Source organism: Catharus ustulatus, chromosome 6 (assembly GCF_009819885.2).
Source record: "Catharus ustulatus isolate bCatUst1 chromosome 6, bCatUst1.pri.v2, whole genome shotgun sequence".
NCBI classification, from domain to species: Eukaryota; Metazoa; Chordata; class Aves; order Passeriformes; family Turdidae; genus Catharus; species Catharus ustulatus.
Window position 1 is genome coordinate 25,106,852 of NC_046226.1, and position 19,684 is coordinate 25,126,535.

The 19,684-nt window shown below is 36.8% G+C and overlaps 1 protein-coding gene across 2 annotated transcripts in view; it reads left to right on the top strand.

Annotated features, from left to right (window-relative positions):
- SLC25A21 (solute carrier family 25 member 21) overlaps positions 1 to 19,684 on the top strand; it is a 234,743-nt gene that overhangs the window by 127,642 nt on the left and 87,417 nt on the right. For both annotated transcript variants that reach the window (XM_033063843.2, XM_033063844.1), the window contains exon 2: positions 2,862 to 2,910. In XM_033063843.2, the coding sequence (XP_032919734.1) occupies positions 2,862 to 2,910 (49 nt within the window). The remainder of the gene's footprint in view (positions 1 to 2,861; positions 2,911 to 19,684) is intronic.

The following is a 19,684-nucleotide window of genomic DNA, read 5'->3' on the forward strand; positions in this document are numbered from 1 at the left end:
GCCAAAATAAGATGGAGTAGAAGATCAAAAATGGGGAGAGGGGGAGAAGGTTGGAAAAAGAGAGCTTAGAAAGGGAGGGTGGCTGGAACGGGAAAAACTCGTAGGCTATGCCCCCTGCCAGCACTGAAATACTCAGTTGCTGCTCCACTCACAAAGCACCTGTTGGCAGCTGTTGGAGTAGTTTATAGATTTTGGGACAGTTCCCTTATGTGAAATGTGATATGATCTTATTTTAGTGAAATAGAAGCAATTCTTGGACAATAATTAGAGCAATAAATATACCTGCGCAGAAATAACGATGACAGCTTTTGCTTTCATTGAAAGAATTGCATTCTTCTTAAGGAGTCTCATTACTACTAATTTTAATACCTTTGGCTGGTATCACCTATGTTGTCATCCTTTAATCCGAAATTGAAAAGAAAAAAAGGTTGCATGGAGTGAAAAGAAAAGACAGCAAAACAATGATCATAAATATTAACCTGATACTGTCCTTCAAACTCAGTGGCAGGAAGCTAAGGATCAGAGGCTGTTTGGCAAATGTTATGTCTTTCAATCTTTATGCATTGGAGTGTAATGATAGAAAATAATGAAAATTATTTCCATTAAATTAGAACTCACAGCGAGTATTTTATGTTAGGAGCTCAGTTTAAACATTTTAACATCTTCACAAGTTTTAATGTGAATTCCTGTTAAATAAATTTAATGAAGAATTCTAGCATTACAATTTGCACCTTCCTTCTGTTACTATCTCCAAATGTCTCTTGCATGTGTTCATGTGCCAAAACTTTTGCCGTTCTTTCTTGTTGTGTAAATATCTTATTATTCCTTAGGATAAATATATAAAAGTTATGAATAATATATATATTCAATATGGAAAGCGTATCAAGCAGAAAATATGAGTATTTAATATAGGTTGAGCTAAAAACTCTATTGCATTTATTGGCTACATCTCCTTTTACTATAATGAGAATCCTCCCTCTGCTAATGCTCTGGTTCAGTTTAAAACGCTTTGTAAGTATCTGTGTTACTCAGGTTTGCATAAAGTTGAAATGGAAAGTAGATAATGTTTTGAAATTTAATGCTCTATGTTTTATACTTTAGGCCACATCCCCAGTTTTCCTGTTCTACCTGAAACTATTTATTAGTTCTAAAATGATCAAAATGTGAAAATTTAAGCCTCCTTTATTTTATATTCAATAAAGAAAAGAAGCTCAGGTTTCTGATACTGATTGCATAGTGCAAAATGTTTCACCCAGACAGGGCCTGGTTCCTGCATGAAGCTCACCGAGAGCTTTTCTCCATCAAGTCTGTCAAAGAATAGGGCCAACATGCAAATTCCATTAGTTCAATAGTTTTTGTGTGCAATATTTCAAAATGTGATTTTCTCTTTGTGTTAATTTCAATACTTTTCCTAGAAAAAGAAAGTAGTTGAGTAACTAGCATGTAACAGACTGTTAACTTTAGTAACACCTAAGCTCAGATGTGGTGTGTGCCATTAAAGGAAGAGGACACGATGTGGAACTTAAGACAGTGAAATAGGAGAGCATCCAGAGGAGCATAAGCATCTGCTTAGTTTCAGTAGGACACATAAAGAGAGGAAAATGTAGATATTCTAACTTGAAAAAAAGGCTTTCCTGAATCAAAATTTTTATAAACTTAGTTCCAAATCACCAAAAGATACATTCTTTATTACAAAAGTTATGTAATTATTTTTACAATAATCATAAATAAATTAAATAAATGCATTGAACCATTGTAATAAGTATAGTCTTCACAAGCTGTTTCTTCATGATGCAGTATTAAATTTAGTTACACTGAGTAAAAAATGAGAGTGGACATTTAAGGATTCTAACAACCACGGCACAGAAATTTCAAAGATATTGTTATTATCTAGGACGTATGTATTTTCTTGGCATTTCAAAGTGCTGTAAGATTTGTATAGTAGTTTTAATTGTTTCTGCAGAGTGACAGATCTCTAAAATACACTTGTACAGTGGTCCTGCTAAATACATATTTTTGCTATTTGCTCTTTAGAATGAGGCTGATATGCCAATGGAAAGTAGAGTAGGCAAACCTAGAAATTTAACTAGAAAGTTCTCCGGGATTATGTATGGACTTTTCATCAGGTGTCAGGTGGGTGGAAAAAATAATGCAACCAGTTTTGAAGGTGCTGATGACAGGAATATTTGGGACTTCAAGATCTCTTTTACCTTGGCATTGGCCCCTTGAGATTTACATTCTCTTCAGGGACGTGGCAAGTTCCCGTCACGTGAATGTCGGTGCCGATGATGAGCAGTGGAGCAGGAAGGGGAAAGCCAGGGCTATATATCAGCATCAGCACAGGGCAGGATAGAACAAAGAACCAGTGAGGCTGCAGCTCAGACACTCAGGAATCAGCTGTCATCTTAACATCAAGTTCACCTGAGCCACCAGTGCAGTCCTGCAGTGTCCTTAGGAATTATTCTTACGTGACAAGGAAGCAAGTGCCAACCTGAACTCCCTTCCTTTGCTACTCCCAACTAGACTTAATATATTTATTTATGATGCCAGTCAAATGTTCCCACTATTCTTAAGTCAGAAAACTGTGTAAAAACTAAGATTAAATTGATTGCATAGCTAAAGTCCTCACTTACCCCACTCTCATGAGCAACTAATACTGTTTACTGTTGAAAAGCCCAATAGTTTATACACGTTACAGAAGAGCATGTTTAAAACATGAGGTGTATGAGAACTGTATCATCAATGATATGTATAGACTTTTACTTTGCTTTTCAAATTCCAAAAACTGTTGGAGGAAATGAAAATTACATTACTACTTGTCCTATTTGTTTATTAGGCCTTTCTTTGTTATTCTTTTATAGGTCTTGTAGAAATTTGCCTGATGCATCCCCTTGATGTAGTGAAAACAAGGTAAGATCATGCTTGAACAGGTTTTGTTGACATTGGAAGATCTCCAACTTACAAGCTGTCAAAAATAAAATCCTAGAATTTCTCCCAGTAAGATAATTTGTGCCTCTAATGACATTTATATTTACTTACCTATATTTACAGCATTTGACAGATGGAATTTGAGTAGCATGGCACATTTCTGATAAGAGGTCATCTAAAGGTGTTAAATCTGCTTATGACATGTATTTTTACTCTTGTAACACAACGCTATGACATGAAGATGGCTAAAGTTAAATTTGTGTAATGTGTAGTATTTGCAGTAATGTAATGGGAAATACCATATTGCCTCCAAATTAATTTTTGCAGATTTTTAATAAAAATAATAAGAAGAGATGTTCCATATTCTCTTTGTAAGCAAAATAACTTCACGATTTTATATTTTTAAAATATTTTTCTCTCTCTTTATTTTGTTTTCTGTGTATTTGTTCTTATATGAGTATAAATTATTACAGTACCTCGAAAATTTGCTCGTTAGTTTTTTTTTTTAATGTTGGTTGCTAAAGTGAAAAAAGAATAGCTGCATTTCTAGTTTGTGGAATATCCTTTTATTTTCTATGCTTTTTAGTTTTTGTATAAAATCACAAGTGTTACTGTACATGAAAAGCAAACCAGAATGGAAAAGTCCATTAGTAGAAGGGGGAAACTATTCATGCCATGTGTGTTATGCAGTGCCAATAATTACCATATACTGTTCCTGGAGTTCTATCTAGGTCACAGCCATGTGGATAGAAAAGCTTCACTAGGAGACTAATCAGCCCCAAACAAATGATGAGGACAACTGTGGTCTCTGCTATATGCTTGGAGTTGTCCATTATGACTTCATATTCTAGTTTCAGTTAGCCAGCATGTGAGCTTTTTATGGATGCATTTTGTGGCTTCTGTTTAAATCACATGCTATGATTTGCCCAAGACTTTGAGATGCAGTTTTTTGCAGGTTGCATTTTGCAGAAGGAAGTCGGCTGTCTGTGGTCATTGCCCAACAGCAGGAGACAAGTGTTCAGGCTCCAGCTGCATTAACTGCTGCTGGGCTGCTGTAAGTCCTCCTCAGGGATTGGAGTTTGCCCAGGCAATCCTTCCAAATCCCTTCAAAATGTGGATGTGTTGATTCATATCTCTATATGAATGCAATGAACCTGGTAGTTCTGAGGGTTCTCTCTGTCCCTCCAAGTACCACCGAAACAATGATATTAAAGCAAGACTTTCATAAGATTGAAATTAAAGGCTCAGAAGCAACAGGGTGCAAGCAAAACAAATACAAGACCAAATTTAAAAGAAAACAATCTGTCTTGTTCTTTTGTCAAGTGGTCCCCAAAGGATGTGCTTTAGGGACTTCATTTTGGCAGTTTGTGCTATAATTCACCTGTTGCTTTCAAGCTTTGGTTTTACTTTTCCCCATTTTTCTCTTTGTACTGAACTAGAAGTTGTGTTCTTTTGTAATAAGAAAGTAGATCATTCGTAATTTAGTGTAAGCCACATATCATATGTCAGAAAAGGCATTAATTGCACATCTGTACTGGCAGTCAAGATGAGCTTTCAGTTTTCTGATAGGAACCACACAGTAGACTCTCACAATACATGGACAGATTTCCCCATATCTCTTTGAGATTTTACTGAGTTTTACACACTTTTAGTAGTGAAAAGGCTTGTCATGTCTGAGATCCAGCAATGTAAAGCATTAAAGAGTGTATGGGGATGTTTGTGGAGCTGCAACAATCTTTAAAAACACAATAAAAAGTAGTAAAAATTAGGAAACCCTTAAATGTGAAATGTGAATCCATAAACAGTGGAATTTTTAAAAGAAAGAAAGAAGTAGGAAAAAACAAAGAACAGTAGCTATGCAGAAGAAATCAGATTATTGATAAAAGTAGAACTGAGGGGCTCAATCAAATAAAAAATCCATTAAACAAATTTCTTAATTTGAAGAAACTTCCATTGAGCTAACTTTTGCACTGAGTTAGCTACAACTCTTTGCAGAAGTGGGCAGCACCCAAGTGATAGTTTTTCCAGTTTGTTGATGCAGATGTTGTATTCAGAGATATTACACAGATTTTGCAGTAACTTTTCTGCAGATCTCAGCAGATGGTAGTAGTTGAAAATACTTACATTTTGAAAGCAAATGACAAAACCAAGAATAGAATACCCTTTGATCTAATCCATCATTTTGTTCTATGTTCCTAACATCATGCTTCTTCCTTTCATTTTGTAATGGTCCCAATTTACTATAGCAGATTAATTCTTTGATGGCCTTGAAAGTTCAAATGAAACATTGGTTTTAATTCTGAACTTTGGACTGGACATGGAATGTTTTGTAATCGTTTTTCATTGACTTTATTCCTTTCTTGCAGTGCCTCTAAATACTGTTGTGTACTAAATCTTTCCCAACATGGTATTGATAATCTACTGTTTCCTAATCACTTCCAGCTATTGCAGTTTTGGTGATTGGTTTAGGGTTTTCTCTCTTTTGGTTAGGTGAAAGGATGTATGAAAGCACGATTTGTTGCCTATTTTTTATGGTGTTTTGAGTTTCTTACCTTTTTTCCTGGAAGTGTGTTTGGTGAAAAGAGTACTGTGGCCATTTCAAATTATTGTAATCTCACTGATCTAAGTTACTGTTCTGAAGGAGTTTAGGGAAGATATCAGAGGCTCAGATCTAGTGGATTGGTGGCTTAGTGCTTCATTGATATTTTGTGTATGTGTATGTTTTTAATAAAAAATTGGAGAAAATAAAGTTTCTGTCAAAGATTATTTTGAAACCCTGTAAAATGGTTTGGCTCCTTTATGACATTTTGCAATCTCTTTTCTGTGTTTAGCAATTTTCTATTATTCTACAGTAACAATGCTAGATTTGTTTATCTGCTCACATCAAGGGAGGAACAGTCTATAAGTACATGCTTATAAACCATAGAGAATCCAAATGCTTAATGAAGTACTTTTTCCTAAGAGTACATCTGAAAATAATTTTATTTTTTTCACTGCTAGAACACCAAAGATCACTACTCCAAGAAATTCGTGTGCTAGATAGATAAAGATAGCTGTGATACATTGTTTTAGCTTTATGAATCCCACTTATTCTTTGAAATTCAGCTCTTTTCTCATTTGCAAGATGGAACTAGAGGAAAAGTTTCTGATTATATATTATTAAAGAAAGATGTGCTGAATTTTTAATTTTTTTTGTAGAACAGTCTCTAATAGCTATTTTATATATCAGTTATCCTTATGATTAGCTTAGCCCTTAAGTACTGAACCTCTGTTCTTGTCCCCCTGAAAATGTAGGGTCTGGTAAGTTTTTGTGTGTGCCTATGTAAGAGAAGTGGCAGCAGTAACAAGAGTTTCTCAGTGCAGATACAGTTAAGACATAGAAAGTCTTTTTTTTAAATTAAGAGCTCTAGATGATCTTTCTTTGCTAGAAAGTGAAGGAGGAGAAAAGTATTTTAGCCCTGAATTGGGTTTGTTTACTTTGTACCTTTTTTGTGTCTTAAGCATAATGCAGGCTTTAATGTTGTTTTCATCCATGAGACTTTCAAAAGATGGCAAAATTACATACTAGGTCATGACACATAGAACAAGGCATTGCCATACATACTGCTTTAAAATAAAAAATAGTGAAGTGCTTTTCCAGGTAGAGTTTATCCTCTGTGTCCTAGTGTCGTAGGTTTTGGGTCAATCAAATTTACAAAATTCAGAACTTAATAACGTTTTATTGTTGGATAATTAGTATTTATGCAGAAACTTACAGGTGCATAGCTGGTGAGAGAAAGGGAGTATTACAGGGAGCTCTATAAAGTCAAGGCAAAGCTAATTGTATCTGAGGAACCAGTCAAGAAATCCTAACTGGTAACTGGAGGATGCTACTGTGGTCTGTCGACAGTTCCACGTCGTGTTCTGAGGTAATCTGAATTATCATGGGGGAAAAAAACCCAAACCTCTTTGTTTATTTCATTTCCCTAATACTGGGTTGGAGACATTAAAATGAGGTTTTCAGGAGCTTCATAACTTTGAACTAAATGCACTAACAGAATTTTCCTTGCTATTACATTTTAACACCTCAAAAAATGCATGCAAGCAATGGTCATATTGGAAAATTAGCATTAAAGTAGAAATAAAATTTTGTCTTGTATTTCCCTAGATTTACAAGTTGACTCCTTTTATATGTACTTTCTCTTTTTCTTTATCACCTGTATTTATACCACTGAATTTTAGTGACCCCACTGTTCTTTAAAACAATTTCAAAATTGCCTTTGCAAGTATTCATACAGACTGTGAAACATATATTGGTGTAGAAATAGTAATTTTGGATGTGAGTTGGTATTATGTAGTTAGGAAATGGAAATCTACTGAGTAATTTTTAAACAGTTGTCTACATGGCAGAATTTAATAGAAAACACAAATTAAGAGATGTGTGACTAAGTGTTTTCAAATAATAGATTAAAAATAACAACACATCATAAAAAACTTTAAAATGCATAACATCTGAATAGAAAATGTATCTGAAATTCCTGAGAACAGGAGAAATATTATGGGAATTGGATGAATCATTTGCTTCTCTATTTCATTTTGGGTGTAATTTGACATCACTATACATTTTGAGACAAATATTTGAAAGAAGGATGGTTTCTCTCACATCACACAAATACCAAATTGTCCTCCAGATCCATGTTGACTTCAGCAGAGATGGTTGAGTTCATACTACTGGAGGAGTATTTAGAGGTGTTTGCTTCTGGACAATGTATTCAAAGAGAGATGAATGTTATTGCAAATACCATCTAAAAGTATTGGGAAAAGTCTAGTGTATTGTTTAATCAGTAGAATAATTAGGATAATCTTTGTCCTAAAAATTTAAACATATATTCAGTGTGCAGGCTTTTTACTACTTCTCTAGTTAACTCAAATAATGACATTTTAATTTGATTTTTTTTCCTCTATATTTAAACAGTCTTTTCTATTTTTCAATATAGTCGTGCCTTCACAATGCAGTCTCACTTTGGAATCAGTGTGCAGTTTCAAAATCAATGCATAAAGGAGACTCAGGAGACATTCTTTTGAAAGATTTTACTTCAATTAATCAGGAGAATAAGTTATTAAGTATGAATTGTTTTCATGATCAACCTATCCAACATCCCTGGCTTTTTTCTTAAAGCTGTTTCTCACCTTTGGCAGGGAGGCTGCAGTCCATATTGCTCTGCTGTAAGACCCCTTCACATAGCTCAGCTTTAGATCAGAATCTTCATATGGACTGACTTTTGGTCTCAAGTGTGATCCCCAACACCAGCCATTAAAATATGAGGCAAATAAACCACCCTAGAAACTGTGGAGGAAATTTTTGTGTAGGATGGAGATTTTAAGTTTTGCTACTATTATGAAAAATTCTAAACCAACATCATGAATCTAAAGGCTCAAGTCTAAAAAATAGTTTGGGATCTAAGTCAAGGTTTGGAATCTGCATTACAGACCCATTTCTAGTTAGCAACTGTTCTGCTGATTTGTGTGTGTGTTTATCCATTCTGTTCCTTTGTTCCATTTCTGTCATTTTGGTCTTATTAAAGAAGTTCAGCTTACTACATGTGTTTCCGATCTCATTCCATCTGTTATTTTGCAAGAGCTACTTCCTTTATATCATTAATTCCTCTTTGATTTTTGGTCTTTTTTGTTTGAATGGGCAGAGGTGGAGCTTGTTTCTGAAAAACATTGGTTAAGGAAGAGTTCATTGTCCTAATACAATGTTACCATTTCCAAGTGGCCATAGTTCACTTGGTTTGCATCAGGCCATGTTAAGTTCATGGTACTTGATGCCAACTGCCCTAGTTAGATTCGTAACAGTTTTAAGCAGAAAATAGTCTTCCTGTCCTGGGAAAATTATCAGGATACCAAAATATTCTGTATTGGAATGAACAGTTGAACTCTCAGAAGACTTAGAAAAACAATGAGTTATGGCCAATGAAACATCATGTAATTAATTTTGGATTTTGGAAGTTTTCACTTCCTTTTTTTTCTTTCTTTCTTTTCAATGCCTTTTAAGTAATTTTGGACTAGAAAAACAGAAGGTTTTGTTTGAAAATGTAGAGAACAGCATCCATTGTCATCTAAAAGAAGTGTATAAAAATATATTGAAACTGATAGTTTCTTGAGAAATGTTTTTTTTTCATTTTGAAGAAAAGAACCAAGTAAAAATAATCCCTCAGTTTAATGTCCTTATTTCATCCAAATGTCAAGGCTTTTCACTGGGATTAGATTTCCTTCAATTATCAGTGGCCTTTGGCAGGATTTTTCACAGGGCTTGTGTGCATATTGCAGCTTATACTCTGGTTTTGGCATTTGAATTTCAGTATTGAAATACTTCGGATATTTAAGTACAGATCCAAATTTTTTATAATGAGGACTTTACAGTTTATAGTAATTTGGATGTGGATGTGATCCAATGCTCTGTAATTTGCCCTTCTTTTTCCTTCTATGTACAATCTGTTAGGAATTAATAAGGGCACATGGGCTAATAATTCCTGCTAGATATACTATTGCAATTTAAATCCTTCCCTGAATTAAAGAACAGAATTGATGTACACTGTTAAACAGATGCTCTGATTTGCAGTGCTGGTCAAAATTATTTCTGTCCCTGTGTGTTTTCTTTTGTTGTTGTTGCTGTTATTCATAGGCATACCATGTGTATATTTTATAAAGAGTGTCAAGATCCTTTGGAATAAAAGGAGTTGTGTAAGTGTGACTTCATCATCTCCTCATGTGATGTTGTGTTATTTGTGATCAAACATCAGAACTGCTTGATGATACCCCATTTTTGGAAGATCTATAACCTATATTCTTTTCAAGATTTTAAAATAATTATTCTATCCCTTCTTTGATGGAAACTGAATTTCTGCATCATCAAATTAGACTGTTACAGATCTCTCAAGCTTTTCTTTACTTTTGATTACACATTCTGCCATCTACTCGTGAGTTTTTTTAATGAATAGAAGGTCCTTTTTTAGACTGAAATATCCTAAAATCATAATTTCCATTTGACAGCATGGCATGATGATATCATGGTTTGGGTTACACGTTATCTATGGCATTTCACTGGATTTAGCAAAACTTCCCTCAGTTTCTTGAGTCACTTGTGAGCTGTTACAACCTAGAATTTCTAATACCCACAAAATAAACCACATCCATCTTCAGCTCAAGACAGAACAATAATCTCTATATACCTATTAAAGAATACTTTCCTTGTTTGTGAGTTTTTTTGGTGAATATATGAAATAAAAGACAAATCAAAATGCCTAAATAATTGCTTACATACTTCAGGAGTACACCAGAAGGAAGTGAAATGGCTCTATGTGCAAAGAGCAAGTGGTGAGACTATCACAAGGGAATTGAGAGAGGCAGTAGTGGATGGGATAAGCTTTTCAGACAAGAAGGCAAGTGGACAATCTAGCAGAGAGAGCAAAAGAAAAAGAATGCAGAGTAGGAAGGAATGTATGATGGTTTTCTTGTATTATTTCTTGTCAGATAGATATAGAAGGGATGTTTTGGGTTTCTAGAAGGCTGGTGGACCAAAGCTGACTTGGAGTGGCCTTAGTTCTTCTCAAGATGCAGTATTTAATTTTGTTTGAGGTTTCTGGTTTGGTGCATCTTCCCATCAGAGTGTGGTGCCAGTGATGGCAAGGTAACAGGTTTGAACCCATATCAGTCATTCCCTTAAGAGTAGGACTTGATGACTCCTGGATCCCTTCCAACTCAGAAAATTCTGTGATTCTGTGAGAAGGTCTTTTATATTCCTCAAGCACAGCTCTGCCTAGGTGAACCCTTTCAGATGATTCCTTGAGCAGCTGATTTGGAGAGTAAATGGTAATCATGCTAGAAGACATATTGAATATCCATCCTGTTAGTGACTATACTTTTGACTGTGGACATTTGCAAGATATATGCAGTCATTTGTTCTCTTAACAATTTTTTGTCTGTTCTTTTATTTTTCCTCCAGTTTGGTCAATGAGCTAGAACAGTTTGTTTCAGGTCCCTTTAATGTATATTTTGTTTTCATTCTAATGACATAACACAATATTCTTTCTATGTTTGGAGTTCCAGTGCTTACAAAGTTCATATAAACATTACTGGCAACTACATGGGCAGAACTTGTAAAATGACAAGAGCCTGAGGGTTTCTCTTCTATAATCTGCAACTATATATTTACATGCTTTAAAAAAATAAATGTACACAGACATATTTGATTGTACTGGTACAGCATCTTCCTTGGTAGAGGAAGTGAAATTTCATTATATTTAAGTTCTCTAGCACTGGAAAAACCTGCAATTGATTAGTTGTGTCTTCATGATGCAGTTGCAAAAAAGTGGTGCGGACTATGTTTTGTGATTTCACAGGCTGTACATTTTGCGCTCTCAGTTTAAATCCAAGAAAGGTCTGAAATTTTTTCTTCCATTTGTTATTGTCTTAATTTTGTGAAAATGCTTCCTTTTGTAATATGAGCCTACAAATAACCACCTTCTAAACAGAAAAGGAAAATGTGACGAAAGAGCTCTAAAACTGTTATGGTGAAGATTCGTACCATGCCTTACAGTTATGAGAGAATAATTCTTTTGTCATTACACTGCCCAATGGGAAAAGGAAAAAAGGAAGAAAACCTAGGACTAAGTACCCTCTAAAATATACTCATTGTACTGTTGTCTTTTTCTCTAGTTAAAAACATCTGAAGAAGTTAAAGGTAGTATAGAAGCACTTTGCACAATCTCAAGATATCTACAGGATATTTACATTAATCAGAAGCCATGACTGAATTTTCATGACAAAAATGAAATTCAGTTTGCAACATTTTGGATATGTGGGTCAGCTGATAGATTGGAAAAATACAGCCATGTTTGTACAGAAAACACCCTGTAGTATTATAGTGTGTTATATTGTGTTAAATTCAATAGATACGTTTAATTATTTTATTTGTTTAGACTCCCACAGTCTCAGGACATGCTATTGTATTGCTGTCAAAAAAAGGAATTACTATAACTTATAGTAATGTACCTTTTTTGAGTTATGGAAATTGCCTCAGTGCCCCTTACACTCTTAAAAGTGAGAAAGAAATAACATTAGAAATCTTGGTGCTCAGAGCAATATGAACTATATTGTACATCACTTATAAATCTGATTTATTTATTTTGGACATGGGACATCTATTCAACTATTCATCTACTCTTTCTTGGCAATGGGGAATTGTACCAGGACTGCTAGCATTTTATCCAGAGCTGTACTGTTTAGACCACTGCAGTAGAACCAACACTTAAAATCCTGTTAAGATCCAGCACTTAAATTCTCATTCCCAAATGAGGTGTTACAGCCTGTGTCTGTCATATTCTGCCACTGTTGTACTAACACTTAGAAATCTCCATCCCAGTGCTGAGTTCAACTTCCTCTCCCTTTCACTTTCCCCCACTTTCACCCTCTCCTTTCTCCTTGCCTCTACCTGTTTCTTGGTCCCAAACCATACCTTTCGTCTTGTCTACTTTAAAATGTACCCGGTGGCAAGTCCCCTGTAACTCCTTTGGAATGCTCCTGCATAGCCTACTGCTTCTCACAGCCAGTAGATATTTTCTAATGTTACAATATTTCCATTTTATAGTTTTATCCCTGAAAACTACCTACACACCCTTTACTGTGTATTGCTCCCCTTTCTCTTTGTTTATTCCCTTTAGACATAGTAGATTCGTGTCATGCCCCCATTTTCTTTTTCCCAAGCCTAAATTAGTGTGAGATAATCAAAGAAGCTCTTAAAATAATCTTTTTCTCTATATTAATACTGTATTTAAAATATAATCAGTCAAAAGAAATCATGAGGGATAGAGTGGAATGAGAGCAAGAGCGGAAAGGAGAAAATGAAGGACTAGGAGGTGAGAAAGTACATGGGATTCTATTTACAAGAAAAATACATGCTGAAAGTAAGTATTTAAGATGGGAATTGGGGAGTGAAAATGAACAGATGTTAGCACAGTTACTTTGTCTGGAGACAAAGAAATGGGATAGTTAAAAAATGTGTGTATTTTAAAATAAGATTTTAAATAAGGATTAAGCAGCTGGGAAAGGTTACTTAGACTATGAGTTGGAGAGATCTATGGTGTATGTAAGATTTTTTTAAAACAATCTCACAAAGCAGCTGGGTGAGTTATTAACAGATGTTAATGATTTGTCAGTGGTATAAAACATTAAGATCACATTCAGGGGTAGACTGTAGTCATGTCTGATTTCTCCATGGACAAAACTTTTGCTTTAGACCACTGTCATGCCTGATTTCTAATCATGGATGGAACATGCCTAAAATAATTCAAGCAAGGAGAAAAAGAGAGAAAGAGTGAGAGAGAGAGAGTGAGAGAAAGAGAGAGGAAGAAAGAAAGAAAGAAAGAAAGAAAGAAAGAAAGAAAGAAAGAAAGAAAGAAAGAAAGAAAGAAAGAAAGAAAGAAAGAAAGAAAGAAAGAAAGAAAGAAAGAAAGAAAGAAAGAAAGAAAGAAAGAAAGAAAGAAAAAGTAAAAGAACTATGTTAATTTTATTAGTATTTGTTCATCTGCAATGACTGGGAGATAGTTCAAGTATGGCAAATCATTTACAATAAACATAAAGTAAATTTTCTTCTCTTTACATTTCTTTTTTTTTTACTTGTTCTTGAGCTAGCTTTTCAAAGCCATGGATACAAGAGAATAAAGCTGTATGTGTTGGAAGCACAATGTAACTGTAGCAATGCCAATAATTCTCTCAGAGAAGTTGGCCCTTAATGCTGTGTTTAAGTATGTCCCGAAAATAACTGCATTAGGCCAGTAAGTGCCAAGTAAATCTATAAATAAATAGAAAGAGAGATAATATCTTTATGAACTGTGCTTTCTGTATGTTTTTACGAACAGATGCATCAGTGTGTATTCTAGGTCTAGAGGGGGTTTTGAGAAACAAGAGTCTTCATGTTGAGTGGGATGCAAGTAAAATATCATCTCCAAAATAATCTTGGCACAATGAAGATGTCTTTTGAACTTATTTCTCGAGAGAGTAAAAAGAAACAACAAAAAGCTAAGGAAATATTTGCAAGTTTTTAGCTGCTGCGATGCTGTAGTAAGCTGATGACTCCCTGGTGAGAAGGCAGTGGGTTGGATTGTGCTTTTACAACCCAAGTTGAGCCAGGGGCAGAGCTCAACGGCACCAGCTGAAGAGCAGCACACAGAAGGGTTGTGCCTCAGAGCTGCTCTGACCCTCCCAATTTTCTCATATCTCCATCCATAATGGATTACTGATCCACAGCAGCACTCATTTTTTTTAAATACAAAAGTATGGTCATTTCTTATACCCTTTTATCCATTTCCCTAAATCTGTAGCAGGGGCAAAACAGTACCTGTGTGTCCGCTGTGCAGTGGCTGCCCTTACAGACCTGCAGCAGAGTGGTGAGAAGTGTTATTATGGGTACCCATTTGTGCATGGTGCAGGTCAGGGTCTGAAACACAGGGAGATTATTTCCAAGGGCTACATGTGCTACTCCCCATCCAGCATCTGCCCAGGTGTGGCCACCTAGATCAAGATGCTTTCCCCCAGGAGGAATGTTGGATGCTCCTTTCTGTAGCACATCAGTGGGCTGAATCAATTCAATGCAGGAATCAGTCACCTGTTAGAGACAGTACGAGGGGTGAGTGAGGTAGGAGAGCGAGACAAATGGAATTGGATACAAAAGTGCCTGCAAACAGCAGCAGTTCTTTAGATTATTCTGCTGTCTCATTGCACTTTTTCCTAAGTGAGACATCTACAAATTGGACAAGTGAAATTAAATAGTTTTGAAATTGAGAAACTAGAATACAAATTAGGAAAGGAAAAGCAGAAAACCAACCAACCAACAACAACAAAATAAAAAACCTACCCTTTAAAACTTAATTTGTATCTTAGAAAGAGGAAGTGAAGGAAGGAATCTTTCATTTAAAAACATGGTTCCACAATATTTTCAGCTCAATTCTTTTGGAATCATGTTCCCTTGGCACATACACTACCATTCTTTGCCCCCTTGATATACACTGCATATCAGCGAGCTGGCACAATGGAAGACTTGTCAATTAATCATGGTCTGGCTGGTGTCAGCTTGTTTTTCTGAATTAATTCACCACACAATAATGTATCAAGAAATATGAGGACAAAGAAGGGGGCAACCCAGACCCAGGTCATCAGTGACAACCCCTAAACTGTATGCTAAAGGTATGTACATGCTGTCATTAGAGTGTGCTCTTAATCTGGTGAAAGGGTGGTCTTACACTAAAAGAATTAGACCTGCTCCTGGTTTCTTGACACTCAACACCCAACTAGTCTTTGTAGTTTGGTCCCAGCATTTCCCTTATGCAGTTCTAGCAGTTGCAAAACTGCAGGGAAAATTGATTTGGCATGATCGCATGTCAGAGAATTAAATATTTGTTTTCTAGTGGCTACAGACTATTGGATCAGCTGTCTTGTAATGCAAAGCTGCATCCTAATCAAAGATGTGTAGATTTTTATTTACTACATCTCTAAGTTATATATAACCCTTTATTTCTATGATTGCCATTTTTCCTATCTTGTCTCATAGAACATGCTTCATAGTGTTATATCTTCTCTTAGAAAATGGAGTTCATTTAGTTATGGACAAGCACATTCTTTTGAAGGTGTAAGTTGAGCTCCATCACAGGGAAATAAAAATAATGCAAGAATGTTATGTTACTTTCACAGAGGAATAGAGTAATGCAACAGTGTTATGTAAGTAAAAATCTTTTCTAATTTAATCACTGAAAGGTGATTTTTAAACAAATAGCAATATATCCTTTTCCTTTGCAGATACATTCTTTTCCTTCCAAATTTTTATATTATCTGAATGACTTGACATATCTAAGAAGTAAAAAGCTAACAATTCCATTTTTATACAGATAGTGCATTGTAACAGTATATGGCAAATATCTTAGGAAATTTAGGAATATTCTGAATTTTATTTTTGAACTTTAAAAGACAGGAAATTCCAATTTTGTTGTTCATTGTTGCTAAAAAGACAAGATGCTTATCTCCCTCTTTCAACAGTGCTCCTTCTTACAGAGCCTTGTGGTTTGTCATAAGCCTATAGAACTTATCATCCTAGGGGAAGAGTGATTGTTACAGTTTCTCATGAATTTTTGAATTGTATCAGCTTACTTCAAGGGTTCAGTGACCATCAGAACTATCACAGAGAAAGCAGCAGGACCACTCAGTGAAAACTGAGTAGGAGCATGGGAGAACACATTGAGGGATAAACCTCCCTGCTCTGTTTCAGGTGAACACTTACATCAGTTACACTGATCATGGAAGAGATAAGTCAGAAGCATCAAACCATTAAAATCATGGGTATATTGGTTCCTGTTCTTCAAAGTGCTCATTTTTCAGCTCTACAGTACTTAATTCAAATTTCTAAATACTTGGCCAAATTTGAGTGAATAAAGGATTCCTGAAGTTCCCTGTTAATAAAATTGCACAATATTGCAGAAGTTGCTTGCTGTTATTACTGTGGAAAATGATTGCACATTACAAAGGGCTGCTGACTTTTTTGTGAAATATGTAATTAGGATTGAAATTTCATATTACAGCTTTAACAGATACTAATTCATGGCTACTAAAAAGAGCTTCATATTCCCTCATTCCATCAGTCCTGCACTCATCAGATTCAGCTCTCTAACTTGGCCAAAAACTAATTAAACAACAAAAAGAAGAAAAATTGAAAAATAAACAAACAAACAAAACTGCCCAGGAAAAAAATATAGTAAGAGAGGGAAGAATATGGAAGGAAGTAAACTGACTGTCTTTCCAAGCAGACATGTCTTTTTTCAGTCAGTTCTGATGAACAGCAGGAAAAAAATGGAACATGAGGCCTAGGAAGTAAACCTCTATATAGAATTAGTGCAGTGCCATATGTGAAACTTATTCCCATAGTTAGATGGAAAGAGCAAGAACGTAATTAACAAGAAGCCTGATGTCAAGAATCATAACATCTGGAAGTACAGAAGGTATATATTTGTCATCTTGCTCTATACTGGCCTGATGATCCTCTATAGACTGTTGGCAAAGACCAAATATTAGGACAGATGGCCTTTCTGACCCTTTGTCTTCTGATACATAAGAATAGGTACTATGGAGGCAAAAAGCCTCCTATCTTTATAATAGACACTTTCTTAGGACAAGTGACCTATAAAGGCATATATCACAGAGTTGCCTGTGATAAGAGCTGAATTCACTGACTCAGACACTTTCCATTCACTATTTCCATGAATCAAGTAATAAAAGAATGATGATGAGTACCATGAAAAAGATCTCATCCATTAGAAACAACATGAAATCCCAGAAAACATCACATTGTGGAACAAGGTTAATAGGTCACATAGATTGAGCTGGTTCTGCTGCAAGCTACAAGCTACAAGCTACAAGCTTTCCTTGATTAGCCAAACCAAATTTTCAGATCAACTAGATGCACTAATGATGCTGTTTCCACTTACTCACTTTTCAGCCTTTGAATAAATTTATTGCAGAAGCATTTAGAGCAGTTGAATAAGAAGAACTAGGTCATATTATTGTCTTTTTGTACTGTTCTGACAGCTCAGAGGACATTGAGGGAGATTTTGGCACTGGAAAATCAGAAGTCCTTAGGTGGTATATGGTGTAGAGGTGAATTAATGACTCTGCTTCACCTGTTCCTCACAAATTCTTACATGGGAGTAGGTAATTCTGGAAAGAAGTCAATGGTCAGAAGATCTTTTACAATCCAGCTTTTTGTGGCTGCCAGTACAGACCCTTGTGACTAATAGGAATTCTGCAGCAATTAGAGCAGAGTTGTGTTATGTGTGCTGGGGCTACAACAGTTCCAGTATTCTTGGCTAACCTGAGTGCAGTGGAAATATATATAGCAGCTTTGAAAAGCTTGGCCCACAATTCTTCCTCCCATTTGATCACATAGCTTGAGAATAATGTAAACTTGAGTCTTGGGTGACAAATCATAAAGTTATAATCATAAATTTTACAGCACAAGGCCAATTCACAGGTACCCTTGGAAGACATAATTTATGCGTTTGCACCAAATTTCAATTGATGTGAAAAATGTGATTCAGAAGCCTTTTGAAAGAGGTTATTTTTCTATCTAAAGAGAAGTTAGCTTATGAACTCACAGATATCTTGAATCCTGGTATTTGACTGCTTCCATATTTGAAAAACAAACCAGGATTTTTATCCAAAACACAATAAAACCTAGAAAAAAAGAAAAATTTGGTGAGCTAAAGTTTTGATGAGATGTATTTCAGAAAACAAAGACAAATATATTAGAAACAGATGTCTTTTAAAGATACATCAATCATAATTTTCAGTAAATTTTCAGATTCCAAAATTATGAAACTACTGCTTTGGAAGCTAGTGGGAAACTGCAGAAGTGACACAGATGAAAATGTTGTGACTTTTCATGAAATACAGCTTAAAGACTTGTATTTCATATTACTTCCATTAAAACAAAGGCTGTGAGCAAAAATAGGGACAGTTCATTTTGTTCTTTCTGCTACAAAGTCATAACCTGGGGCAACATGTTGGTCAGATGGGTAAAAGTAATTTACCCTTGATTACAGTATTGTTACATCTATTCCACAAAGTCCTGTAGCTGAGAATAATCACTTAAGTAAACCCAATATTGATGGCTAATTTGGCATGACATGAATGTTTTGGAAGGTCAGGGTGATATCTGTCTGAGGCTTTAAGTAAATGACAAAATATGCAACATTTCTAATAAATGGTCACATTTTTCACCTTTCCCTCAGTCACAAGACTGTGTAGCACCCTTCGTACTCCATGGGACATTGAAATGGAGCTGAAATACTTTAAATGCTCTGTTCTGGACACATGTATGGGCTTGAGATCAAGACAGGTTTTATTAGAAATTCAATTTTGATAACTTTAAACTTTCATATTACAGTAGTTTCACGAATACAAGCCGCACGGATTATAAGCCGCACTTCCGGTGCCTCAACAATGTTGCTGTCTTTGTCAATAGATAAGCCGCACCCCGAATATTAGCCGCACTTTCGTTCGTCGCGAGAATCCGTGCGCAGCTTTCACAAATTGGCCAATTAGTAACAGGATCGCGGCATAGCGGGCTTTACTGGCTCGGGGCGGGGCCAGGAAGGCTCGGCCCGCTCATGGTTGCCGACGGGGCCGGGTAGCCCAGCTGAGCGCCACGGCTCGGCGGGGCTGGCCGGGTGGTGCTGCCGCCGCCGCCGGGCTCGCTGGCCCCCCTCTCCCGTCCGCACCGCCCTGCTGCCGCGTTCGCTCGCCCGGCTGGCAGGGCTGCCGCCGCCGGGCTCGCCGGCCGCACCGCGCCGCGTTCCCTAGCCCTGCCGGCGGGCTGCCGCCGCCGCCGCCCGGCTTGCTGGCCGCCCCCTCCCGTCTGCACCGCCGCCGCGTTTCCTTGCCCTGACCGGCACTGCAGGCCCCCGCACCGCCGGGCTCCCCCACGCTGCTGGCCCCGATTCTACTGGGCTTCCCCCGCTGCCAGGCAGCCCCACCCGCCGGCCTTCCTGCTTCTGCCATGCTCCCCTGCACTGCTAGCCCCAGTTCTCCCAGGCTCCCCCGCCCTGCTGGCCCGGGCTCTGCCGCCCCCCCTGCCCCGCCCTGCTGGCTCAGGCTCTGCCGCCCGCCCCCCACACTGCTGGCTCCGCCTCTGCCAGGCTTTCCCACCTCAGCCGGGGCCGGCCGGGCTCCA